Below are 27,603 nucleotides of genomic sequence, written 5' to 3' on the forward strand. Positions count from 1 at the left end.
TTCTTCACACTCGGTTTTCCTCCTCCTTGTATCTTCTGATTTCTTTTAAATTATTAGGTCATTTCTTACGTGACATTTCCCTTACTGGCCCAAGAAGAATGCACACACTTTATTTCGTGCTGCAGTGGCATCGTGTGGAAACTTGATCCTAGCACTCACCAACCTGTCCTGAAGCCCTTCACCTGTGTGCTGCCACACACACCAGATCACACAGGCTTTAAACCCAGAGATCACACTCCAGTAATCCCCTTTATTCCCTAGCCAAGCCCAGAAACAACACCCACAAAATGGTCCTTGAATAGATGTGTCCAGGAGTAACTTGGGCACCGTGTAAACGTGTCATATACTCTACTTAATTCTTTTTTTTAACGTTTATTTATTTTTGAGAGTGAGAGAGAGCGTGAACATGGGGAGAGGCAGAGAGAAGAGGGGAGAGAGAGAGAGAGAGTCCAAAGCACGTTCTGCACTGTCAGCGCAGAGCCTGATGAGGGGCTCGAACCCGTGAGATCATGACCTGAGCCGAAGGCGGATGCTCAGCCAACTGAGCCAGCCAGGTGCCCCAAGTATTTTATTTAATTCTAAAATATGGCTGTTTGTAATAACACTAACCATAATCAGGGTTAAAAGCATCCAAAACTCTTTTCGAAAGAGATTTCTCTGTTTTGGTGTGGGAGTCATACTAGCAGTAACATTTGAGTAGCGGAAAGGACAAGGTAGCTAACGCGCAGCAGTCTCGTTTACGAGGAGAAACGGTGTGGGGCCCTGCCTGGCCGTCTGAGACACGGGCTTGGTGAGGTGAGGGCACCGAACCCGGAGGCAGGCAGCCTGGGGCGGGAGACCAGTGGCAGGGTCAGAGCAGGCTGGTGTTGGGCAGTTAAAGCCGGGCAAGGAGAAGCCACAGGCGGAGGGGCCGGCTTTGGTCTCTGGAGCAGGGCCTCTGTAAGGGAGCAGGGCCACCAGTGGAGTCATCGCGTGGGGCTGAGGCCAGATGGGCGGCCGCAGTCCCCAGGGTGGATGGGGTGCTCACGTCCACTAGCCCCTGCCTTCTCTCTCCTCCTCGGCGAATCCACGGCCCCGCGGTCTTACGTGGCCTGCCGCTCCTCTGCTATTTCTTTCACGCCTCGAACCTGCCCTTCTCTTGCTTAAATCCACCAGAAGCAACTTGCCAGGGAGATAAGCATCCTCAGTATCAGATCCTCGACAAGCTAAAATCCTCTCCCCAAAGGACGTTTCTGCCGGATCAGAGAGCCAAGTGGTAAAGATTTGAAGACCTCACGTAACATAAAAGGGAATCACGCGATGTTGAAAACAATACATGGAATGTAACCACCCTCTGCCCACCTCCTGTAACTCGTGAGCCTGGTCTGATGAGGAAACACGAAATGCCACTCTATTACACCATAATGGTATTAATAAGAATAAGAGAATTAACTATAATGCTAATAACAAGGATTATCATTTTGTTCATTAGATCTACTCTTTGTGGAATAACCAAACAATGCACTTAATATCCACCAGGCATTTGGTTTGCTCTATAGCTAATCCTGTCAACAATCTTATAGATGGCATCTCATCCCGAAATTGTTTTTAATAGGCAGACTGAGCATGTGCACATGTGGAGCCTGGAGGAGGTTACAGGTTGCAAAGCCAGTGTTTGGGTTCAGATCGACTCTGATGATGGAGTGCACACTCACTTCGCAAAACACACCGTCTCTCATGACTGGTGATTTCTTTTAAAAATTTTTTTTAATGTTTATTTTTGAAGGAGAAAGAGACAGAGCATGAGAAGGGGAGGGGCAGAGAGAGAGCGAGACACAGACTCCAAAGCAGGCTCCAGGCTCCGAGGTGTCAGCACAGAGCCCGACGTGGGGCTCAAAGTCACAAACCTTGAGATCATGACCTGAGTCAAAGTCAGATGCTCAACTGACTGAGCACTCAGGTGCCCCGTGACTGGTGATTTTTAAGAGACACTGATACATCTAATAGAGTTGGAGAATGGTATTTTTCTTCTTTAAGTCAGAGCCCTCCTCCAGCTAGACTGTAAAAATACATTCAGCAGAAAGGTGTTTGGGGTTTTATGATGGGCTGACAGCTGAACTGCTCGTTCGGTGTGAGTTGTGCGATGTTGTTCTCAATTAGATTAAATGTTAAGAATCCCATTTGCCAACTGCTAACAAAAACTGTTGAACATCGCACACGGTTTGGGGAATTGCTTGCAGAGAAGAAAAACTGGAGATAAAGCACCAGCGAATCAAAGTGCCAAAGCCATCTGGGTTTCGACAGATAGAGGCGGTACTTTTCGACGTGGGGCATTGGGTGTTTTCGACACCGGAGTGCTGTTTTGACCGCGGTCACCTTAGTTAAAGAATTTACTGTCTGCGGAGCCCTTGTTAGTAAACACAGTGGTGAAGTGGCCTGTTCACGCCGTTCGGAGGCTCTGTGCACAATACTAAAAAGCAAAGGGCCAGAAGGTCCCCAGTGTTTGGGAGGCCGCAGGGAAGCAGGCTCCGGTCCCCTCTTTCGTCCCCTTTCTATGCTTCCATCTCCTCAGCTCCGCGGAAAGGGAGGCAGTGTTTGCACGGTGCGGATGCTGGAATCATGGCCGGCGTCCTCACTGCCTGCGGGCCTCTGGCTTGTCCTGTCTGCTCTTGGGGACTCTGCCACATCTCCTCCCAATCCTGCAGACTGGCTCGCATGCGCCTCTCTTGTGTTCCCGGAATACAATGGTCTGTTCTTTGTCAGGTGCTCATTCTTTGCCAGATACGCTTCTAAGTACCTTCTTCCACTACCTGTCTTAGTCACTCGTCACCACAGTGCTTGGAAATAATTACCTTTGTTATGGGAGAGGCAGTGAATGATCACAAATACGCAACAGGCTCGGGGCGCCTTGGGGGCGGGGGCTTGGTCTGTTGAGCATCTGACGTTGGTTCAGGTCACCATCGCACGGTTCGTGGGTTCGAGCTCCACGTCAGGCTCTGCACTGACAGTGCGGAGCCTGCTTGGGATTCTCTCTCTCCCTCCCTCTGCCCCTCCTCCGCTCGCCCTGTCTGTCTGTCTCTCAAAATAAATAAATAAGCTTAAAAAGTATTTTTAAAACGCATGGTGGGCTCAAGACCACATAGAAGGTACACACGATATTCAGCAGAGCACCGCCATGTGACAAGCAGTGACTAGATGTAGACCAGCACGGGAAACAGGTCAAATGCCGTGGCCTCGATTAAGAAGTGTCGCAGTGCAGGGCCAGCCCTATCACTTTGGTGGCCGTACGTCTAGAAGCTTTGTGTTGAACCTGAGGCAAGTGCAAGTAATAACACCGCACAGCAATATTTGATTGCAGCGTGGCCCTAGATGTGATCAGAATTTTACTTAAAATGTGCTCAGGTTATTTTTGGTCTGTTAATTTTGACAATTTTTTTTTCATAAGAAACTCTCAATTCCTGACACTGTCTGACAGATCCGTCACTCTGCTTCCTCATCCATAGATGAGGCTGATGTTGACCGGTACCTTACAAGGTTGATTTAAAAGCCCTGGATGCATTACGATCTATTACGCAGATACTCTTGTTTTGGTTTCTATGATTGCCATGATCGTTCCAATGAAAGCCATACAAGCTTTGAGCTGATTTCCTATAAAAGTAAACATCCTCATATGATAGTATCCATGCGGTAGCCTCCCATTTGTCTCAATGGTCTCTCAGAACAGCCCGATCTGTTTTCAATGGGGGCCGAGAAAGGGCTCACATTCACTGAGCATCGTCTCCGAGGAGTCGAGAATTGGCAGTGGTCAGGTGTGTGGGCTCTGGGATCAGGCTCACCTTATTCAAGCGACAGCCATACCCTGTTCTGATCATCTACTTTTGGGACCGGCTGTTACTGTGGCTCTGGCCACCTTGCTCTTGGACATGAGTCTGGGTACTCCATGCATCTCAGATAAGGAGGCTTATGAGGAGACACGTGGGTCTTTGGAAGTTTGCTATCAGAATGTAGAATCCATGTTCAGTGCTGATCTGCTCTGGTCTAGTTCCCAGGTTCCCTACAGAATGAGCCATGTAGAAAGAGTGCACCAGAGGTACCAGGAGGAGAGACAAGGACCGAATCCGCATGACAGACTTCATAGCTCGCAGTAGGAGAGTAATTGCGGTTGCTGGGTCGATATCTGCCCCAGTGTCGGCTGAAGGAATTTAATACCTTTCATAATTAAAGTCACAAAAGCATAGAATTTTACACCTTTAAGAGACCATAGTGAACATCTCGAGTTTCCAAAACAGAAACACTTTCAACGGTCACAGTATCCCCCTGAGACTGGGGGTACCTCATTCTGCAGGTACGTCGGAGTTTGTGGTCTTGGAACCAGCCTCTCGGGGATGGTCAGGTACGTCAGAGTTTGTGGTCTTGGAACCAGCCTCTTGGGGATGGCAGTAGTAATTACTCCACACTTCACGTGCTGCGTGATTAATCCAGCACTTCTGGTGGCCATTATCCCTGTCCTCACTGCCTTGCCCTTGTTTGGGAAGACTTTGATTCTGGTGAATTCGGAATAGTGCCCTGTGGGATGAAAGAGTGTGGCTATGCAGTTTTGGAACCCTGGATTTGTCTCTTAGTAGTTCTGGGACCCAGGGCCATTTGTTTTTAATGGGACCCAGGGCCATTTACTTAATCTCTCTGGGCCCGTTCCACTTTTGTAAGTTTACATTATGATTTCAACTTTCCCAGAAGGTTTGGAGGGCCGAATGCAGCAACTAGTGAGAAGCCAGAGTCGGAGAACAGAGGCTCAGCACCTGCCTCCCCATCTCCCCTTGCCTGCTTCACTGGCACACATTTTGTACCTGTCGTACGTGTCTCTGGGTTCCTGGTAACTGAGTTCTGATGAACACGATGTGCCTGACCCTCCACGACCACGTCCCACCTGCATCCTGGACTCGTGCACCTCAGCAGGGTGACAGGGGTTGTAGTTCCCTGCATTTTATTCATTTGCTCACCCCGCGTCTTTGCTTACGGCGGTTTCTGTCCTTGCTCTCATCCCTTTTCTGCCTAACCATTCGAGATTCGGCTGCAGCATCACCTTTTCCTAGGGCGCCTCCCCTGCTCGCACCCTTCCGCACACTCAGCATCGTACAGTGTCTCCTGGTGTGAGACCTTCCTGCAGTTAGGGGTCTGTGCCCCTGGTTCCTCCAGCCAGAGGGTATTTTCCTCCAGGTGGGCCTCCAGTGTATTCTCATCTCTGGAGCTTAAGTGTTTATAGCATGGCGGTGGGCACCCAGGAGGCACCAAATAGAGAATAACTGGGGTCGTGATGATGCACTGACCCCATTGACTTGGTGAAGAAAAAGAGAAACCCAATGGGACTCTCTATCATAATGCTTGTCATGTGTAAGTATCCTTCTAGTCGAGTAGATCAACAGTATATAGGCATTCACCCAAAATGCATCACAGCCATTAAGGTAACTTGTAAGATGGTGATGGATTATTCAGGGTCAGTATATCCAGTTATTTCATTGCTAATGAATTTTTACCTTTTGAAGTTCTAAACAGGTCAACAATCTCTTGGTCAAAAGCATAAGAGACCCTTAAAAACTGAGAACAAACTGAGGGTTGATGGGGGGTGGGAGGGAGGGGAGGGTGGGTGATGGGTATTGAAGAGGGCATCTTTTGGGATGAGCACTGGGTGTTGTATGGAAACCAATTTGACAATAAATTTCATATATTAAAAAAAAGAAAAAAATCTCTTGGTCAAACAGTAATTGACCGGTTTACTAAAGAAAATGCCACTAAGTGCATTAGTGGGAAGGATTTGTATGGAATTCTTACCTGTAAAATCGTTAGACTAACACTGTGTGTGTGTTGTGCTCTGTGGAAGGTAAGGAACTTTCCCCTTTACCCCTAGTATTGCCCCATGAGGGCAGCTTAGTCCCTGTCTGAAGTGTTAGAGCTGGAGAGTAGCAAGGGTCAGACTTGACCCCTTGACCCCAGGTCATCCTGTAATGCTAAGCCCACTGAATGTTTATGGGTCTGTGGCTTTGCCCCACAAGATACAAGTAAAAGAAAATGCATGTCACAGTGATTTGGGGGCAAGCTGAATCAAAACCGTGCCTTTCAAAAAGTGCTGTTTAAAACAGGCTTATAAACAGGAGAGAAAGCAATATTTAGGAATCAGGAATGAAAACGATGACCACTGGTCTCCTCTGGCCCTCTACCCAACACTGACCACCTGTCACACTTGCTTCCTGTGGCCCTGAGCACCCAGGCGATTGAGGCTGCCACAGCGAGGCAGCATTAATGCAGTGACTGTCACCAGAGGAGATCAGATCTGCTGTCGGGTGTGAGGGTGACTGGGATGTAATACCTTCTTCTCTCCAACTGAGTGCTGAGCCAGTCAGAAAGACAAAGTAATAAGACACGTTGGAGATGAAACTGAAGTAGGAGATCATAGGGCCACTTGGGTGGTTCTGTCGGTTGAACCTTTGACTGTGGATGTCGGCTCAGGGCATGAGTTTCATGAATTCGAGCCCCACATCGGGCTCTGAACTGGCAGCATGGAGCCTGCTTGGGATTCTTTCTCTCCCTCTGTCTCTTTCTGCTCCTCCCCTGCTCGAACTTTCTGTGTCTCAGAATAAATAAACCAAACCAAAGTAAACTAAACTAGGAGATCATTTGGCTTCCATCATTGACCGAGGGGGCTTCCGGATATTGAACTCTAGAGTGAACTGCTTCCCTGCTCAGGTGCAGCAGTGCTGGACAGATGCAGGCCCCCGGCTGAGCACATCCTCTGCCAGGCCTCCCCCGGGACCAAGGGGGATGGAGACAAGGGCCTCCAAGGGAGGACTTGCTCCCCCCAAAAAAGACCAGGAAGCTCCCAGTTTCTTGTCCCAAACTCACCATTTGCCCAATAAATGGGCAGAGAGGATCTGGGGGTGTCACACAAAGGGGTGTCCCTCCACATACAAGACGCATCGAGAGCGGAGAAGCCATATTCTCACCCACAACGTGTGCCTCTAGATGCACTCCGTGGGACCTTGTGCGCGACGCCCCCCACGATGACCCTTCAGAGAGCTCAAGGCAGGTCTTCTGCTTCACCGCGGCCCCCCTCTTTTCCAGCTCTCGCTTCGGTCAGCCGCGTGGCTGGATTGCCCACAGGGCGGCAGTAGCTGGGAGTCGACGCACGCTATCCCGTCCCTGATTCCAAGAGCAGGCGTGTGTACAACAGAGGGAGAGAAACACCAAGCGAAGTTTACTTCTTTTACGGCCGGAGCCACACAGATCTCTCTGTGGTCACTCAGTGGTCGCGTGGGGGATCCTTTGGTCCTGGAGCGATGTGCGGGTGGAGGGCAGCGAGCATATACGTGTAGAATGGAGAGACGCCTAGGCGGGAGTGTAACCTAGACCGGGGACTGTCAGGTGCCTCACTGACCCCTGTGCCTGACCTGCTTCCCTCTCTCCTGCTCAAGGAGCCGTGTGGGATGTCAGTAAGAGGACACTAGGGGCAACGTAGATCAAGTCGTGCTGATGCGAAGTCATCTGTGATTTCTAGATTTCAGCCGCTTGTAGTAAGAGATTCTTATAGTCCAGCCCACAGCTGGTTCCTGCAGTCTTGTGTGTTGGGGCACAAAATCGGGGACTGCTCACCCAGATAGCGGCCGTCTGTTGCTGACCAGATGAAAGAACAGATAGACAAAGGTGTTTTCCGGGATTCTGGATAGTTGGTTGCAAAGCAAAGACTAGCCCCAAGGGGTTTTGATTCTCTTCGGAATTTACAGAGCTGGGTACCTTTTTAAACCCGGGCTCTAACGGGAATTAGAGGCTCCACTCTTCAGAGCACCTGGGTGGCTCCGTCCGTTAAGCGTCCAACTCTAGATTCTGTCTCAGGTCGTGATCTCGTGGTCCGTGAGTTCGAGCCCCACGTCAGGCTCCACGCTGGCCGAGCCTGCTTGGCCTTATCCCTCTCTACCTCTCTCTGCCCCTCCCCAGCACTCGATTGCTCTCTCTCTCTCAAAATAAATAAACTTAAAAAGCGAATACTGGTACATTATTATTAACTAAAATCCCTACTGTATTTAAAAAAAAAAAAAAAAAAAAGGGAAGAGGTTTGACTCTCCTGCATCCCAAAGGTGGGGACACAGGCTGACTCTATAAACCTCCCGCATCTCAGTTCCAAGAGTAAGGTCAGCATTGCGAGGCTTTCAGCGCCGGCCCGTGTCTGAACTGCTGATCCGCCACTTGCTTGCCGTGAGGCTTGTAGACAGGCTGTTTCCACACTGGGGTTCGGTTTCCCAGTCTACAAGATGGGGGTAAATAATTGCACTAATTTTGCAGGCTTGGCATAAGAATGGAATGACTAACACACATAGAACACATAATGCGTGACGCGTACTAGGGCCAAATAATAAACGTTAGTGCACTAATGCTATCGTAGTTTGCTCCTTGGTTAAAAATAAGATAATAATGAAAAATCCCCTGAATTACCAGGAAGAGGAATCCAGGGACCGAAAACTGGTATGAGGCACACAGCAGGCATCTGATGAACAGTAGCTACTATTAATAGAATTCTAGATTGTGAGGTCTGATGGAGCTTTTGCGTTCCTGTTTCAAATAAGCATCCAGAATATTAAAACCCCATTCCGTTTATGCCTTCTCCCACAACTGCAACACAGAAGATGTACTGATATTTCTGTACAAAAACGTGCCTCACTTTCATGGGCGTGTTTGAATTAAATGAAAAGTTATCCGCGCTTACCCCATGCCGAATGAATATCAGATTGTGTGTGCATCTCATGTAAAGTGTAAGTTGAGTGTGTTTCTATAGGACATAGAGATCTAGAGCATGATTTTTGTGGTAGGGTAGCAAACCCAAATTCCAGTATCAATTCCAGAATTGTGTGAAAACCCATGGTTCTTTTTTATTTTTAAAGAAGATGTGGTATATTTATTTATTTTGAGAGAGAGACAGAGAGAGAGAGAGAGAAAGTGAGCACGGGAGGGGCAGAGAGAGACGCAGAGAGAGAGAATCCCGGGCAGGCTCTGTACCTTCAGTGCAGAGCCCGATGTGGGGGTCGAACTCAGAAACGATAAGATCATGACCTGAGCCGAAATGAAGCATCGGGCGCTTAACCAACTGAATCACCCAGGCGCCCCAAAACCTATGGTTGTAAGGAAGGGGGAGGTGAGGGTGATTTGAACCTTCAATCCAGGCCCGTGTTGCCTTGTCAAGACCCCCAGTGGATGCAACAGCCCTTTTCTCTTTTTCTTTTCTTTTCCTTTTTGTTTTCTTTTTTCTTTTCCTTTTCCTTTTTGTTTTCTTTTTTCTTTTCTTTTCTTTCTTTTCTTTTTTCTTTTCCTTTTTCCTTTCCTTTTCTCTTTTTTTCTTTGCCCCCTCTTCCTTCCTCCCTCCCTTCCTTCCTTCCTTCCTTCCTTCCTTCCTTCCTTCCTTCATCCCTCCCTCCCTCCCTCTCTCTTTCCCTCTCTCTTTCCCTCTTTCTTTCTCTCTCTCTCTCTCTCTCTCTCTCTCTCTCTCTCTCTCTCTTTCTTTCATCATTGAATTTCTCTCTGCTGTTTCAGGTTCAAAGACAAATGACAAACCGCTTGTACCCTCAGGGGATTCAGGTAGGGTGGTGGGGGGGATCATTGTGGTCTAAGGAGGTGTGTGCAGAACCCTGGCAGAGGAGCCTGGAGAAGCTTCACAGAGAGAGGACATTTGACCCAAGTCTTGGTGGTGAGTTTCAGGCAGCCAGAGGACAGGCCCTTAAAAGGAGAAAAGCAAAGAGAGCTGTGTTATGCAACAAGAGGCAGCGGATGAGCTGGAAATGTGGTCGGGGCTTGAAGGCTGTGAATGCCGTAGTCAGGAATTTGAACTTGATCTTGTAGACAGTGGGTAACGCTGTGAACGAACTCGCACACACCAGTGCCACAGGAGGAAGGTAAGACCAGAGGGGTGAGGCCCATGAGGAGGGTGGTTTAATAATTAAAGCAAGCAGCATAGACTCAAACCAGGGCTGACGTGAGAGCGTGGTAGAGACAGAACCTTCGAGACTTTCTTACAGATTCTAAGGTGAGAAAAAGATCTGGAGTCTGGGAGAATGCAAGGCTTTTGTGTATGTTGGGCCAAATGGGTCCACTAAAGATGCTCAAAGGGAAGAGAAGGATTGAGGGGGGACAGCAAGTTGCTCCTTTTAAGCTGCCTCTTTGACAACAGGCCGCCTATCCAACCGAAGCCTGGAATGGTGATCTAGAGCCCAGGGCAGGATTAGACCTGGTCACGTAAACGGGAGAGGCGTTAATAGGAAGGTCAGAGGTGATGGCAAGCTTGGCTCTCTGTTGGGGAATGAAGGAAGTACAAAGCAAAACTTCCTGATGAACACCTCTTGAGTACTGACCGTAAACCAGGCTCTCAGGTGAGCGCTGAGGCTTTCTTACTATCCCCACCTCTCATCTGAAACAGACGCTTCAGAGGGGAAGGGGTTAGCCTGTCACGCCATTAACGAGTGGCTGATCGATGAGCAAGGCACAGGCCCATTGGACTCCAGATTCTGTGTTCTCATCAAACCATGGTTCAGCAGGGACTCCAGTTGAGTTAAAATCCATTTTTAGGGGGGCACCTGTGTGGCTCAGTCAATTAAGCTTCTGACTTCAGCTCAGGTCATGATCTTGCAGTTTGTGGGTTTGAGCCCTGCATCGGGCTCGGTGCTGACAGCTCGGAGCCTGGATCCTGCTTCGGATTCTGTGTCTCCCTCTCTCTCTCTGCCCCTCCCCCACTTGCATTCTGTCTTTCTCTCTCTCCCAAAAATAAATAAACACTAAAAACTCCATTTTTAGGTTTCTGAGAGGATCACTGTTGATGTCTAAGCTGCATAATCCGTAGGCCTATCCCTGGGGACCACCGGTGCATCCTGAGGGAGCCGAAGGTCCTTTTCACGCCCGCTGACCTTACCCTGGGACGTGGCTTGCGTCAGGATTCTACCGCGATAGTCTTGTTTGATCCTTAACAGCCGCTCGGAGAGGCCGCGTCATGACCTTCCGCTCTTCACACCTGCTTTGTGCCTGTGGTGGGGTGGACCCTGGCCCGGAGCTCTCCATCGTGAGTTCACATGCAGCCTGATGTTCGGCTGGCCCTGTGTGAGGCCTGTGTGTCTTTCCAGACTGTTGGAAAGGACGGTGCTCGAGTGTCCTTTCTTCGTGTGAGGCCTGTGTGTCTTTCCAGACTGTTGGAAAGGACGGTGCTCGAGTGTCCTTTCTTCGTGTGGGGACACTGTGCCGTTCAGCCGCGCTCCGTGCACCGTCAGTGGAGGTGCACAGGCTCTCCCGTGCCGGCTCTGCAGGCCCGGGGGGGCGGCTAGTGGGGCCTTCTGCGTCAGCCCACTCACTTTCTGAGCCTTGTGCCGTTGGCTGTTTTACAAGGGACAAGATTTGTTTTGTTCATAATCATCTCAGGCCATGTATTTTATTTCTCTTTGGATTACCATTTTGACTTTGTATTATCTGTCATCATATTGAATCAGCCTTCTGAAGATTCCCCAAAGATTACCCAATGTGTCTTTTGAAAAATCCTCATGAGATTGGTATGTAGTTTTAAAAGTCAAAGTCAATATCGGACTTCGAAGATCCCTTGCCTTCAGTAGGTCCTGAAAAGCATTTTCAAAAGGAGGCATCGGTGATAAGGAAATTCGTTGGCAAACAGGTGTCAGGACCAGAAAACGGGATGCTCGGGGCCGCTGGAAGCAAGCAGACTGGGGGTTCATAGCTTCCTGGATCTGATGCCTTTGTTAATCCCCTGTCCGCTTTCATTTCTGCTTAGTCACAGCCACTGCAGGCAGGACTTAAATTAATGCCTCAGTCAAAGCAAGTAGGCCTGATGGAACATCTGTCCTCTGCGAGGCACGGTCTCCAGGACGCATGTGGCACACTGAGAAAGGACTCCCCCCACTTAGCACCTGGCCTTGAGAATCATTTCTTCTGCGGGAAGAGTGGGGTGACCTTGAACAAATCATTTGATTCTTTGACCCACAATCTTTTATCTATGAAACAGAAATTGAAGTTCCTACCACTTATTATTTGATCTAATCAGAAAGAGCTTTGAGGCACGGTAAGTGATAAAAGCAAGGAATAGAGAACCGCCCACAGCCTTTTCCCACGTGTGAGTGTGTCTGCGTGTGTTTCCAGGATGTGCATACATAACACACATGTGCACATGTATGTACGGAAGTCTTCTAGGAAGACCCACAAGAAATTACTGGACTCTGGGGAATGAGGCACTTTAGATTGTTTCTGGAAACACTGAGGTTTTTTACCATATGTATTTTCTAATTTTGAAAATCAGAATTAGAGCATCTGCTTTGTATGGTGTTTGCCAAAGACCAAATGAGGTCAAGATCAGGGGAATACCTAGATGCCTTGCGAACAGCAGATTCCTTCTTGCTCCTTGGGTCTGGGGGTCTGACACGTGCACTCTGCTACCCACAGGCTCTGCTTGTCTTTCTATAACTGCCCCGACTTCTGATCCTTACAGAATAAGGATGAGAAATGGGGATAATGTGGATTACCTGAGGGCCTAGCTGACTGAATTCTCTGCTTATGAAATGGAAGAGTCTTTTGGTTCCAAACCTCACTGAATGTGTCTCGTAAGTTCAAATCCAAAGGGACCTGGTGGCCTCGTAATGCAAAGCCAGGTTTCAGTCGAGGCCCTGGGGAGGGTTCACAGAAGGCCTCTCCAGCGGGTCCTGTGGCACGCTGCCCACATCCCTCCTCGGGCCTGAGTCACTGCTTCTTCACATTGCCAGGGATGTCGGGAGCCAATCAACCAAGCCCCTCTCTGGAGGGGCCAGTTGCCCAAGCCCCTCTCCGGAGACCGCTGTGTCTGAGAGAGCTGCTGACCCAGGCCCCACCTCCTCCACAGGGTCACCCACACTCGATAATGGTCAGTGCATGGGTGCAGTCGTGCAATGCACAGCCCCTACTCCGAGGCCGACGGCCCTGCAGCTCCAGAGCCCCCCGTGGGATGGACTGAGGTCTCCGTTGTCCTGCACGACTCTCTCTGCCCAATCCTACTCTCCCGCAGAGTTGCCCCCCGACAGCACACCCAGCACCTCCTGCAGGCACCACTCCGTCTCAGTCTTTTTGCTAGGGACCTGACTTACAGCCATCTCAGAGCCAAGTGACAGACGCTGACCGGATGCCTCCATCCCGGTTTCCTGATTTGTAGCACCTTGTGTGACTCACTCATCGTGATGCTGTGATTAGACCCAGTACAATACACCTGTGATCGCCTGCCTTCATGGCACCATTGAGAGTGCAGATGAGTGCCGATGGCCACGGACCCCTATCACACCTGTCCTGTCCCCATGGACCAACTCAGTCCTCCCCGATGGCAGCAAGGAAGGAGACCAAACGAGGCAGGAGGCTGCCACATCACCCACTCACAAGAGCCTGAAGGGTGGGATTCTACCAACTCGCCGTCTGGAGTTTCTTGCAGCAGGACGGACAGGCAGCAGGGGATCGTGCAGAGCCATTTGTGTCCTTTCATGGCCCCTTGAGCAGTAGATGGACAGAAAGGTCCCACATCCATGGAACTCTCCAGCCCAGTACTCAGCGCCTTCCTCCTCTGTGGACCAAGGTCCTCCCTGGGGCTTCCTTTCTCTGTGTCCAAAGCAAATCCCTCCTGAAATTCGCCCCAAGACACCCTTCTCTCTTGAGTTTGTGCCCAAGTCAGGACTGGCCTGTGTCCTCTCTTCTGTCGTGTCTGGGTCTCCAGGTACATCGTGACTTGGCCACCTTGTCCTCATCACACAAACCATAGTTGGGTCATTATAGCCGTTTAAGGCTCCCTGCGTCTGTGAGCAGATGGCAACGTACGGAGCCTCTGAGGCCGACTTGGGTTCAGTCTCTCACCAAACTCACCTGCCATGTTGTGTATCTAAACCCACAACTACACCCCACCTCACAGCAGTGCATTTTTCTCTCTCTTGGACCACTCTCCCATCCACCAGGAGGGTCTCTACAAATTCCTCATCTCCCTGCGAGAGGAGACCCCTCTGTCTGTCCCCGTCTGCTATGGAGTGCTGTGCAGTGGCTGAGGAACGAGACTCGTGAGTGGGTCCCCATTAGGTTATCCCAAACCTTCCAGGTCAGTGCCCTCCTCCTCCTCCTCATTCGTTGTTACTATTACTATTATTATTGCCATTATCATCATCATCGTTGTTGTTTTAATATGAATGCACGAGACAGAGGCTCGGCAGATCTCCGTGTCTTTCCTGCACAGAGAGGCAGGGACTCAAACTCTCCTTTCCCTGGAACCGTGAGCCCCCTCCTCGGTTGTTTTCCCAGCCAGCCGCATGGTGGCGCCCAGCTTCTGTGTCTGTCCCGCCCGCAGGGGAGTTTCTATGTGCCCTCGGAGAACTGCATGCAGCACGCACACAAGTGGCACCGAGACCTGTGCTTCCTGCTTCTGCACGCCTACCGGGGGCTCCGCGCCTACTTCCTGGTCATCATGAGGGACGTCCCCGAGCTGCCGCACACGGAGCTGGGTAAGGGGCCGGGCGCGGGGCACCGCAAGCCGCGGCCGACCTGCCCCTCTTGGGCTGGGCTTGAGAGAGCGGCATGTTTTGTGAGTGTCACGGTGGCAGATATGCTCCAGGTGTGTGTCGTGTATGTTACCTTGTTCCGGAGGGAGGGAGTCTGGGACATGCACCTGCAGGAAGTCGAGGCAGGAGCCCCCCTCGGTTCACCCACAGGGCACTTACTGAACACCTGCTACGGCCACCGGGCACTGCTGACGCAATGTTGACTTGCTTCCTAAGGGAAAATGCCAGTTTATAGCCTTTCTTTTTTAATGAGGCTGCAGTCACAGGATTGCAACTTACAAGAGGGGAAAACAACCCCCCAAATAATACATATATTGTTATATATTATATACATATATAAATATATTATATACAGATATAATGTACATATATTATATACATATATAAATATATTTTTATATAACATATAATTTTACTATATATTATGTTATTATATACATATATATTATATACATATATTATGTACATATATAAACATATTTTATATATAACAATGTTAATAATTTTAATGTTTTACATATTTTATATAAAATGTAATACCTGTTTCATATTTTCTATTTTAATAATTTTAGTATGTTTGTATAATCTTATATAAAATATATAACATATTTTATATATAATATAAAATCTTTTCTATTTTTTGATGTATATTCTATATTTTGATGTATAACATAAATAATATGTTTTCTAAATTTTCTATATTTTGATGTATAACATAAATAATATATTTATGTATACTTTATAGTATAGATATCTAAATATTCGTATATTTGTATATAAATATATGTTATATATGTTTTTAATCTGGATGATTACGGAAACCTCTCAGTAGCCATCATCTTTGGTTTTCTGGGAATGGGTTGCTCCATGCACTTCATCAGACATCATGGACATCACTGGGCCTGAGTCCCTCTTTGTTGCCAGATGGTGGAACTGAGATCAGAGAGGTGCAGTGACCGCTCAGGGTCACACACAGCAGTGCACGGCAGGACTAAGACAAGAGCTCCTGCAGTGGCTCCTGGGGCAGGGTCCCTTCTATCATCCCTCTCATTGACAGCAGGTGACACGGTGTGATTCTGCTGTCAGTCCTCTGCTGAGGACCCTTTGCTTCCAGAACAGAGGCCAGGTCTTTAGCCTGGTTCAGGGTTAAGAACAGTCCTGCTGGGGTACCTCAGCTTCCCCACTTACACCCCTAGACCTACTGAGCCGGTCTTGGCTTTGGAGGTATTTATGGCCTCATACGTTGTCCATTACTGCACTGCACACACCACACGAGAGTGATATCCTGTTTGCATGTTTCTCATCCCCACCAGATGTGGGGTCTTGGAGAGCAGAGGCCCCCTCAGATCCCTCGTACACAGTGCCTGGCCTGCAGGGTGAAGGAGTCGGTACAGGGCGGTTGATGAACGGTGGTGCCATGTTCCCATCTGGGCTTACCAGCTCTGACCCCCTAGACAAGTCAGGCACTACTCTGAATCATGCAGTAGCAACATCGAATTTTTTTCCGGTTCAGATGTTATACACACCATAAAAGCATGCACAGAATCAGAGACAGCTTACGTAACCCAAAGGGAAAATGGAGATTGTACACGGCCAGTTGACTTGTTGTTTTAACTTTTTGCCCAAAGGAACTGGGTTTATTTGCTCACTCATTCACCATCATGTTTTTATCAAGCCTCTACTATGTGCCAGATGCCCCGGACACAGTCATGTTCAATATGACAAAAGTCCGCTGTGCCTGGTGGGACTCACAGACCTGAGGAAGGTGCTGGATGGGGGCAGGGGGATAAGGCATGTGCTTATCAGGACATCATTGAGGATCCGGAGGTGTTGATGGATTGGTCCCACTCATCTGGGCAGCAAGGCTTTAAAGGGACCCGATGCCGTGCCCAAGTGCAAACCCCCGACCACATGTCATAGAACTAGCGGAGAGTCCTAATACAGGCAGATGCAAGCATTAAATCACCACTGGCCGGAGGCCAGAGGTTCCTGCTGATCAGAGGTGAGATCGCCAGCTCCTCTGTGGGTGGCAGGGAAGGTCGGATGACCCTCAGTGTCAGAGTCAGTGGTCTGGGTTCAGCTCTGCTACTCCACTTCTCTGTGCTTCCCAGCATTCACGGGGCTGATGGAGATCCAAACCCAGGCCCCACATGCGTCACACACACGGATGCATGTACATCCACACCTGTAGGCACATACCTGCAGAAGTCCAGAAGAATGTGGGATCGCTCTGAACCCCACAAAGTGCTGTGTGAATGTGGGGGCCTTCTATTCCTCAGAAAGGCATCCCTGAGATGCTGTTGACCTTTATCTAGTATGAGGTCACCGGGCTCCAAATCAGGTTTCTCCTTTTTATAAATATGACCCCGTTAGGCAATTAGAAGAGAAAGAGGGAGAGTCCTCAGGCCGTGTGTTTCTTTCTGTGACTCAAACGCCAACCTGAACGTATGCTTCTTTATTGTAGTTAGCAACTGCAACTTTTCAGCGTGTGTCCATTTTATTGTGCATCTTTTTTTTTTTTTCTTCCTAGAGTCCCTTGCTGTTGAGGAAACGCTTTCTCAGCTGTGCTCTGAGCTACAGGTAATTAGAAAACTGGTCCTGTGAGTCCAAAGGGCAGTCGCGGTACAGGGCCAACATGGGTGCTGGCTTGATGTAGAAGTCGGAGATGAAAACACGAGGCACGTATGCTCCCTCTAGACCTGCACCTCCTCTACCTCCTCACCCTTTGTTCTAAGTGTCCACTAGACCTCTAGCTCTCTGCGAGAGGCTTTGGGAGAAAAAAGAAACCAGTTAACAGGTCTCTGTCCCTGGAGCTGACGCTACATCTATTTGCCGATTACTCATCCATTTAACGAAACGTATTAACGACCAACTGTGTGCCTCTCCCGGAGGGTGATGGAGACTTTGCGCCTGTGCCCAGATGGCCTCAGCCACGGCTGGGGGCTAGCAGCACGATGATACTGACGATGGAAACAGTTGCATTTGCCAAGGGTTCATCAAGCATGCATCGAGACTATGTGCTGAATATAGGCACTTGGCTAACGCGTGCTGTTGTTACCTGCGATCCCTGGAATACTTTCACATCCCGTTGTGTTGGGTGGCCTAGGTGCGTACTACCCACTGTCCTTCTAGAGCGAGAGGCAAATTAAGGTGGAACCAAGGCTGGCCGCTCAGGGTTGGTGACACTTTAGTCAGTGCTAGAAGCTGGGCTCAAAAGACCATCCCATTGCAAAGTGATGCCCCTGTCTCGTAGACCAGTGTTTTCAACCATTGCCGCACAGCAGAAACACACTTGGAACTTGAAAGATGTGCCTTTGCCCGGGTCCAGCCTGAACCGGTGGAGACAGAGGATGAGGGAGTAGATCTCAGGTAGTTGTATTCATTAAACGCTCCCCGGAGCAGTCAAAACCACAATGAGACATCACCTCACTCCTGTTAGAGTGGCTGTTACCCAAAAGACAAGAGCTGTCAAGTGCCGTCGAGGATGAGGAGGAAAGGGAAGCCTCGTGCACTGTTGGTGGGGATAAAAACTGGAACAGTCACCGTGGAAAACACTGTGGAGGTTCTCCAGACATTTAAAACGGCAGCTGTCATAGGATCCGGCAGTTTTGCTACCGAGGAAACATCCAAGGATGTAATCACCATCCCGAAGAGACGTCTGCACGCCAGCATCCACTGAAGCGTTATTCACGATAGCAAAGGCCTGGAAACAACCTGGGTGTTCATGTGCGGATGAATGGGTAAAGAAAACGTGGTCTATCTCTGCAGTGGAATACTATTCAGCCATAAGAAGCAAATCCTGCCATTTGCGACAATGTGGATGAATCTTTTTTTAAGTGTATTTATTTATTTTGAGAGAGAGAGTGGGACAGAGAGGGGGAGAGAGAGCGCGCGCAGAGAGGGGAGAGAGAGAGAGCAGAGACAGAGAGAATCCCAAGCAGTCTCCACACCGACAGCACGGAGCCCGATGTGGGGCTCAAATTCATGAACCGTGAGATCGTGATCTGAACCGAAACCAAGAGTCAGCCCTGCCCGACCGACTGAGCAATTCAGGCGCTCCACAACGTGGATGGATCTCGAGGACATCACGCTAAGTGCAGTGAGTCGGGCGGAGAAAGACCGATCATGTATGATCTCACTTACCTGTGAAACGTAAAACAAAAACCCGAGTCCTAGGAACAGAGCACAGCTCGGCGGTTGCCAGAGGAAGGGGGAGACGGGGGATGGTGGTCAAGAGGTACAGACTTCCTGTTAGAAAATGAGTAGGTTCTGGGAGTGTAATACACGGTGTGGAGACTGAAGGTGACAGGACTGCTCTGTGTGCTTGAAAGTTACTGCGAGGGTAGATCTTAAGTGCTCTCATCAAAGAGGGGAAACATGGTAAGCAGGTCAAGTGACGGATGTGTTAACTCACCCGATTGCGGTGATCACGTCACAGTGTATGCATTTATCAAATCGTGATGTGGTACACTTGGAATGCCCAATGTTCTGTGTCAGTTATTTCCCAGTAAAACTAGAAGAAAACAATTCGAAAGGAAGAGCTCCCCACGTGAGTCTCCTGTGCCACCAGGGTTGAGAGCCCCTGGTCTAAAGCACGTCATAAAGTCAGCAAAACACTTCCTCCCGGTGGTAAGGCAGAGCACAGAGGTCGTGCTGCGTGCTGGGGTGTGGAAGGGTCTAGAAAGGAAGGGCCATTTGCTGGGAGCCCTGAGGAAAGGTGGGGCTTAGGTGTCACGGTCAGCAAGGAGTCACATCGCAGGCGCTGCTCCTGATACAGGTGGGGACACGTGAGGGACACAAGAAGTCTGCTTAGAGAGTGTGGAAGGGAAAGATGTGGCTGGCAAGGGACCTGGATGCCACCACGAGGAGCATACACCCCCTAAACGTGGAGGTGATGAAGGCGGTGCACCAGAGGGACGGCAAAGCGGTCCACCGGGCGGAAGACAGCAGGGGCCGCCGCTCTCCCCTTCCCCTGAGTGAATCCAGGGTGGCGGCACCTTGGAAAGGTCCACAGGCTTCCAGGCCCAAGTCCAGGCTCCAGCCCTTCCTCGCGTCAGCTGCGTGATCCTGCACCTGCGATTTAAGATCTCTACGGGCCTCGGATTCCTGTGCGTGTGTCCCGCTTGCTGTGAGGGGCCCAGGAGAGAGCTCACGAGAGGACCCTGCGAGTGCCCGGCCCAGGGGTCTGCCGAGCAGAGAAAACCGGGGGTCTCAGCTCCGCCCCTTGCGGCGTCCCAAGGAGGCACAATCTGCGAATTACCGAACTCTTGGTTCTAGTTTTAGAAAACGCGGCCGTGCACAGCTGTTCGTCACCCTGCCGACCGTCTCTTCTCCCGCTGCCAGCGCGGTGTGCGGTCAGAGCTGGGGTGTCCCGTGCGTTCTCCGCTGGTGGCCGTGCCTGTGTCGCTCCGGTTCCCAGACAGCCGGCATTTCCCGAGTGTGCGCTCTGAGGCAGGTGCAGGTTAAGCGCTTGTGGTGTGCAGTCTCCCCCTGTAACCGCTGAGACTCTGCCTTCTTTTTTTTTTTAAAAAAGGTTTATTTATTCTGAGAGAGACAGAGAGAGGGGAGAAGGGGAGGAGCAGAGAGAGAATCCCAAGCAGGCTCTGCACTGTCAGCACAGAGCCCGATACGGGGTTGGAACTCACGAACCGTGAGATCGTGACCTGAGCTGAAATCAAGAGTCAGACGCTTAACCGACGGAGCCACCCGGGCGCCCGGAGACTTTGCCTTTATAGAAGCACTCGGCCAGGGCACCCAGTAAGTGGTGGAGGGAGATGGGGTGCCTGCTCCCGGGCTGTGCAGCACCCGGCCCTCTGCCTCAGTTTCCTGCCGTGCTCCTCTCCTCAGGGTGACCTCACTAGGTGCCGGGTGGATGGGGGGCTGTGGTCGTGACCCGGAGTCATGACACGCTGCAGAAGTGGCCCCGTCCACGCCAGGGAGACCTGGCTTTGAATTTCACACCTACTAACCATGAGACTTAAGACAAGTTGCTTACACTTTATGGGCCTTGATTTTCTCATCTGTGAAGTGGAGACACAATCCCTTGGTTTTGATTAACCTCCTTTTCTCCGAGTCGTAAGCTCTCACGCTGGTGGGCTGCAGACTGCTATTTTGTGTGCGTTTCCTCAGTTAACGGACGCAGCAGTTCTCCAGCGTGGGCGATCCTGTTTTTCTCAGCGGATGAAGCATCAGGGCTCAGCTCACAGAGGACGGGTTGTTCGCCCAGAGTCACAGCACTTGGCAGAACAGGGTCAGGCGCCGGCCGCAGAGGCGCTGGAGCCCTCCCCGCCTCCTCCACGACGCCCTCCTGGGAAGCAGAATCATCGTTTGCAAACCACGGAGGTGGAGCTCGTGGGGCATCCCCATGCAGCCCTGGCGGGTGGCAAACGCACAAAAAGCTGACCGTCCTGTTTGCTACAATCATCACGCGACCTCGCTTGTCACTACCCTGGCCATAAAGTAGGTTCTGGCACCACACGTGCCCAGCAGGGCATGTGGTTCAAAGGCCGTGCTCCACTTGTCCCTGTGACCACAGAGGGTCAGTGTTTCCGTGAACTACCTGGGAGAGTTGGCTCAGGAGTGCCGATTCGTTTCAGCAAACATTTTGTGAGTCCCCCAGGACTCACCAGGCCCTGCACTAGGCCCTGAGGACTCAGCGGGGATCCCCTTCCCTGGGGGACCCACAGCCTAAGGAAGTGACTTAGTCACTCTCGAACCTCCAGTGCCCGGAAGGGCTCATTTGTGGAATGAACGGGTGCACTCATGAATTGCAGGAATGCTACATGCTACCAAAGGTGACCCTGGTCACGCTGGTCCCAGTAAGTGACCCTAGAGCAGCTGTGGTCACCCCAAGGCTGTTGGCTCATCTCCAGGAGGAGGCAGGATTCAACACGCTCATTCACCGGCTCAGCAACCCCTGAGCATCGCCACCAGGGAGGGCCAGTGGTCAGAGGCCACTTCTGCCGGACTGCACGGCACAGTCCTGAGGATGTGGGCTGGCTGTTCAGTTTGGCCAGGCCATGTCCCCTCTGGGTGACTGCTTTATCGCGTGTACAGGACTGTTCTCAGGGCGAAATGAGCTCACACATGCACACGGTTCCATTGCCACTTGTTGGCTCTGTCCCGATAGACCCTGCATGCTGGTGGAGGCTGCAGATATGGACACAGACGTGTGTGTTTGTGGGACTTCATGAGGATGTGTCACTAGCTAAATTGCTGTGGGGAGACAGATACTAGTGGACCCCAGAGCGTAGGCTGTGTGGGAGAAAGCCTCGTGGTGTCCAGTAAGAGGACAGTCTGGGCAATGAAGGTGAAACAGAGAGCCTCAGGGCCAAGGCCAGGATTATGCATCAGTGAATGGGGCTCCCAGAAGGGGAGCCAGTGGGGCGACTGAGGCTCCGTCGGGGAGCCTGGGCTAACGATGAAGGAGCCTGCGTGCCCTGCATGGTGAAGAGCTTGGATTAATCCCCAGGCCATAGGGAGCTATGCAGGAAGGTGACAAGCTCATTGGGGACCATGTGGAGGAGGCGAGAAGGAGAGCGGGCCTTGAAGCAGGAAGGGTGGCTAATCACATTTACAGCTAAAGCCAGTGACAACACAGGCTCGTGTGGACTGGACTCTGGCTCCCACCTGTGACACACTGGGCACTCCCTCCGAGCAGCCCTGAAAATGCAGGGGGACACACAGACCTATCCCCATTCATTTTGTAACAGCGGCACCAAAGGGTGGCCACCACCAAGGGGTGGGCTCAGCGCCTGGCCCCAAGGCGGTCTGCAACCCACTGCTATATTGACGTATCTGGTCCCTGTGATGGTTCGGGTAAGAACCGGGCTGCCGCTGAATCTGTCTCATGAACAGCCAGTGGGTTGCCTTCCTCCTTTGGCGCCAGACCCCTGGTTTTGAGTGATGGTGTGGCTGTGGGCTTAATTTTGTAGAGAGCAATCAAAGTAGCCCACTGATGTAAGGGTGTGGCTGGGTGAGGGGAAGGGAAGCAGGGACCGGGGGTGGGCTTCAGCTACAGAGCTGCCCTAGTGCTGGCGGCGGAAGAAACCGAGCCCCCTCCCCGACTCCCCAAAAGGGTGCTCACAGCCCAGCAAGTATTCAGAGGCAGGACGTCGCCACCTAGTGGTCAGTCACACCAAGGAGTGAGGTGTCCCTCAAAGGGGATGGATGGAGGTGGGGGCTGGTGGGGAATCTTTTCCAGTGATTTACCAAAAGTTGAAAACATAGAATTCTGTAGTCATGGAGCAGTTCACATGTATCTTTATGCCATGTGAATCGTATAACATTTATTAGGCGCCTACTGTGTGCCGGCCACTTTGCTCATCGTTGGCAATACGGTGATGGGGAAACTTTCCCAGGGCTAGCAGCCTGGCCAGAAAGATTTGTTCAGAAGCTGCCAGTAAGGTCAGGGCTCCACCGGGAGGTGTAGGATGAGGGGCTCCTGGCTCTCTGAGAGGCTAACCACGAAGGAGTCAGTGTGTGTGCCCAGCGGCAGGGAGGGAACAGTCACACACGCTGATGTCCTTGCTGTGCATCCTGATCCGGGAAGGGATGGGGCGTGCTCTCTACCCACATGGGAAGGTTCTAGTGATATTGAGCCACGTGCTTTGGTACAACAGACATGCTCACCGTATGCTGTTTATCTACCTGAAAGCAATTGCCAGCTTTCTGTAAGAATTCAGAAGGACTGGGTTTCCTTTCATACAAAGGACTCTTTCTTGTTTGCCGCTGTAGACTTCTAGGAGACCTTAAATTGTTGAACGGTCTTTCCTCAAGCTGTACCCTCCTAGCAGGAAATACTGAAAATAAGTTATCAGGTATAAATGAACAGCTACCAGTTGAGGTGGCCTGGGTTTTTCTTGTGTTGTTTACTTAATTGTGTGGAATTTTTTTTTTTTTTTATTATTTCACTTAGGCCTGAATACATCTTTGTGATGTGGGTCAAAACAATGACCCCACTGATAAGGATGTTACAAGATTTCTTACTGAATCCTTGCTTTGGTCTGTAGGTTTGGGCACGTAGGTTTCATTAGCCCAGTCACCTAGCAGAGAAACGAAAGCTGTAGAGAGTGACTGTCCCCTATGATCACGGCGACTTCTCCCATGGCCAGCCATAGTCTCTGGCACGGTTACTTTTCAACACGAACTCTGGAGGGCACCTCACAGCTCTGATTATTTAGAGCCAGGGAGTGACAGAGCTCAGCCAGTGGAAGGTCTTTTGAGTACCTGAGAAATTTTAGAATTTCTCAAACTTGATATGCTTAAGAAATAGCTGGGAATCTTTTTGTTTGTTTGTTTGTTTTCTGGAAATCTTGCTAAACACAGATTCTGATTTGATCTGGGCTGGGGCAGGAGATTGTACCTTTATAAGATTTTCCAGGAGATGTCAGTGCAGGTACGACCCCCCTCTGCCATGCTGTGAGGCCGGGCACAGAGGCTGATCCCCTCAGCCTGGGCTTCCCTTCCCCAGGGAACCTCCCAAGCTGTACCCACCCCCCCAGAACATCTCCACTGCGGAGTGGGGCTTTGGCAGTAATGACCAGCATGCCCTCAAGGCCCCCTCCCCTCGAATGTGGGAACTGTTCACAGACCCAGAGGGACCCGGCCACATTGTATGATCACTCTGATGACAGGGGCCTCTTCTGTAACTGCAAAGCTCTGGGTGTCAGAGAACCTGGTTAGTTCAGGGAAGGTACAGAGGCTTTTATTTACCTTGAGAACACAACACAGCTATCACTTCCTCCAGGAAGGCTTCCTGACCCTTCTGCAGTACTCAGTACATATCTCTTCCACAGCACTTAGTAGGTATATTATAACTCTCTAAATGATTGACTGTCACGGGGCCATCTGCCTCTTCCAGGACTGGCTGTATTCATCTGTGGCTCCCCCAAGCTCCGCACACCCCTGGCACATAACAGTCACTCAATAAACCGGGGGTGTGAGAGTGAACAAAGGTGCATGGTTAGAACCCAGGTGAGAGGCAGGGGTGAGTGGTGGAGCGTTCCTCAGGCAGCTTCACCCGCAGCAGCGTGGGGCCCAGTTGCCTCCTTGTTCGCGTGAAGGGCCTCTCCTCGGTCTTGCGTGAGAAGCCCCTCCATGCCCATCATCTGTAATGACACAGGCCCAGGCGTCTGTGAGAGGGAGGAGAGTCCTCTTGTGGCCTAATTAGAAGCTTCCTTAACCTTTTCTGGAGCCCTTTCTGTAATCAACCAGGGGAAAAAATAATTCTCCCAAAGACACGTTCAATGAGTAGCTTTGCTTTCTTGCTTTTTCGCTGTGGCAGCCGAGCTCGGGGTTCACGCTGTGTTTCCTGCTTCTACTGCAGCGGGGGTGGGAGAGCCATGGCTGGGAGGTCTGGTTACCGAGGCCTGGGGTGCCTCTTACTTATGCGGAGTCACCAGATTGTTCAGTAAAGAGTGACTAGATCCCCACTGCTCGTCCACCAGCGCGTAGTTATTGGGAATACAGAGAAGGCTGAGTCTCACGGCGTGGCCACGGGTGCCGTGAGCGTGGTCTGTGCAAGGTCAAGTAGGCTTCAGGAGAGTGAGGTTTGACTTACCCTTGAGCAGGTAGATGTTTCTAAAGAATCATCGGGAACAAGGGGGAGCGCATTGGCTCCTTGAACAGTTCTCTGGTGGGGAACAGACAAGTCCAAAGTGACGAAGGGAGTGAGAAGGGAGCTGGCTGATGAAAGGAGGTCCTCGGGGTGGATGTGCTGTCTGGTCAGAGCCTGGCACGTGGGTGTAGCCGGGTGTGTTCAGGCCACGGGAAGCGGGACAGTGTGGCCGGGGCAGGGCGTGCCCTGGGCCAGAAGGGAAGGGAGCCAGAGGTAAGGCAGGCCGTGGTGTGAGGGGTGAAACAGTGCCGAGCGCTGATGCACGTGTTTGGTGCTCATTAGCGAGGGGAAGTGGGGAAGAGGGGCCACTCCTGGTTCCACCCAAAGACCTCACATTCCAGCCTAGAGGGTTCCCAGGGGCTGACCATGTCCCCCGCTCTCCCCAGCCCAGTGTTCACTTTTCCGCTTCTGAACAGTGTTGGCCACCGACGGTGGGGCTGAACCAAGAGTGGACAGTGCCCGTTTGGCCCTTGCCTCCTAACAGAGCCGCTGCGGGAAGTAAGCTTCCCGTCAGAAGAAAGTGGGGCTGTTCTCCCACTTGGGAGTTTTGCAGCTGGTGTATTCCTCAAAAAGTGACCTTTCCTGTGGGAAGAAGCAGCTCAGAGATGGCTTCAGTTGGTTGACACCCTGTATCTAGAAGCCAGCCCTTAATTATAAAATAATGATACCTAAAGAATTAAGCTTACTGGATTCAAAACTCCTCCCTGCCTCCTTTTCTTCCTCTTAGATGGATGCCTCACTCCAGCCACCTGCCTTCCTCTGGCATCAGCCTTTAGTCCAAGGAAAGCAAAAGGCACTTCACTGTTGTGAGCAAGGCTTCAAACTTACTTTTCCTATTGTTATGGCATCCACGGAGTTCTCACTTGCTTTGCCACACCCATTTTACAGATGGAGAAGCTGAGGCCCAGGGCAAAGGAGGATGGCAGAGATGGGCTTGGAGTGGCTGTGGTTACGTGTCCCTGATGCATCACCCATGATAGAGAGATCCCCAACCCTCCCCATGGTTAACTCTCCTCTGCTCAGTGGGGCTCCCTGCAAGCAGAGACCTTCTCTTGTTTGTCTTTGTGGCCCTATTTGTTCCAAACATGTGCCTGGGACATGGAAGATGCACATCTAGTGCTTGTGGAACCCATGGTGAGGCCTAGAAGTCAGTGTCAGGCCTTGACACCTGGCTTCTGCCTCTCCTCGGAGACCTGATCTCCCCTCTCCAGAACCAACGTGCCCCCTTCCCCTGTAGCAGGTGGCCTCCCAGTTCTACACTCAAACTGTACAAAGTTCCCATAAAGGCTCTAGGCTGGCTTCTTCAAGTTGTAGTTAAGGCCATCCGTGATCCCCCATAAGGTATTTAGAGCAATGGCGGGAGGATAGTGGAAGGCTGTTGGGCACCCCCCTCCCCCCTTTTGGGAATCAGCCTACACTAGTTGGTGCTCTGAGGCTACAAAGACGTAAGCACTTCTCAGGAAGCATCCTCAATGCCTCCTGTGTAAAGGCAGCTTGGTGCTATGGGTCTGTGGTTAGACAGCCGAGCCACTGATTCCCAGCTCTGTGTGACCTTGGCTGTGCTACTGTAGTCCTCTGATTCTCGTTTTCTTTTTCTGTGCGGTGACGTACAATACCAGACGGTAATGGTAGGGATGGAGTGGGGAAGTGCCTAGGGTTCTACCTGCCAAATAGTGGCCATGAAGAACTGGAGTCCGTAGAGAGTACAGAGGACGGAACTCAGGATGCAATGTGATACAGAATCCAGAGAAAGGAGCGACGCACTAAAAGCAGAGGGGTCTTCCAAGAGGAAGACTGCAGGAGCTCCATGGGGAAGAGGTTCTTTACTACCCCCTTTTTGGCCTCTCCAGGTGTTGAACAATCCAGAGAAGATCGCTGAGCAGATAAGTAAGGATCTCGCCTGGCTCACCTCCCACCTGATGGCTCTCTGGACCCAGTTCCTAGACACGGTGACTCTGCACTCCCAGGTGACCACTTACCTCACCCAGGAACATCACACCTTGAGGGTAAGGTGTCCAATGGTACAAAATCTCTAATCATGCGCGCGGGGGATCCCTTGAGGAAGCTTGACGACAGTTAGTTCATTGGGCAGGACAGGAATTGGGGTTGACTTCCATAGTCAGTGCTGGTCCTGAGTGCTGGTCCTGACCCCACCACCAGCTCGCAGGGAGGCTTTATGAACTTGTTCAGCCTCGGAAACTGTTGCCTCCACCGTTCATGAGACCCTGCCTTGGCTACCGGATGATAACAGAGCCTGCCTTGAGGGGTGTGGCGAGTGCTTAGAAAAGTGTTTTCAAATGTAAGATCTTATTCTTTGCCACCAGCTCAGGTGCATACGGAAAGGTCCTAATGCATAGTAGATGTTGGTCTCCTCATTTACAGCAAGAGAACCAAATATCTAGGTCCACAAAGCACTTG

At 50.9% G+C, this 27,603-nt stretch overlaps 1 protein-coding gene across 5 annotated transcripts in view; it reads left to right on the plus strand.

Annotated features, from left to right (window-relative positions):
* The window catches only part of FAM135B (family with sequence similarity 135 member B), a 281,119-nt gene that overhangs the window by 224,282 nt on the left and 29,234 nt on the right, over positions 1-27,603 (plus strand). For 4 of the 5 annotated variants that reach the window (XM_045453577.1, XM_045453575.1, XM_045453573.1 and 1 more), the window contains exons 8-10: positions 14,357-14,510; positions 17,098-17,147; positions 27,036-27,191. In XM_045453577.1, the coding sequence (XP_045309533.1) occupies positions 14,357-14,510; positions 17,098-17,147; positions 27,036-27,191 (360 nt within the window). Of the gene's footprint in view, positions 1-14,356; positions 14,511-17,097; positions 17,148-18,578; positions 19,197-27,035; positions 27,192-27,603 lie in introns of those variants that run through there. The other variant, XM_045453578.1, reaches the window with a different exon arrangement.

The sequence above is a fragment of the Leopardus geoffroyi genome, chromosome C3 (genome assembly GCF_018350155.1).
Source record: "Leopardus geoffroyi isolate Oge1 chromosome C3, O.geoffroyi_Oge1_pat1.0, whole genome shotgun sequence".
Taxonomy (NCBI): Eukaryota; Metazoa; Chordata; class Mammalia; order Carnivora; family Felidae; genus Leopardus; species Leopardus geoffroyi.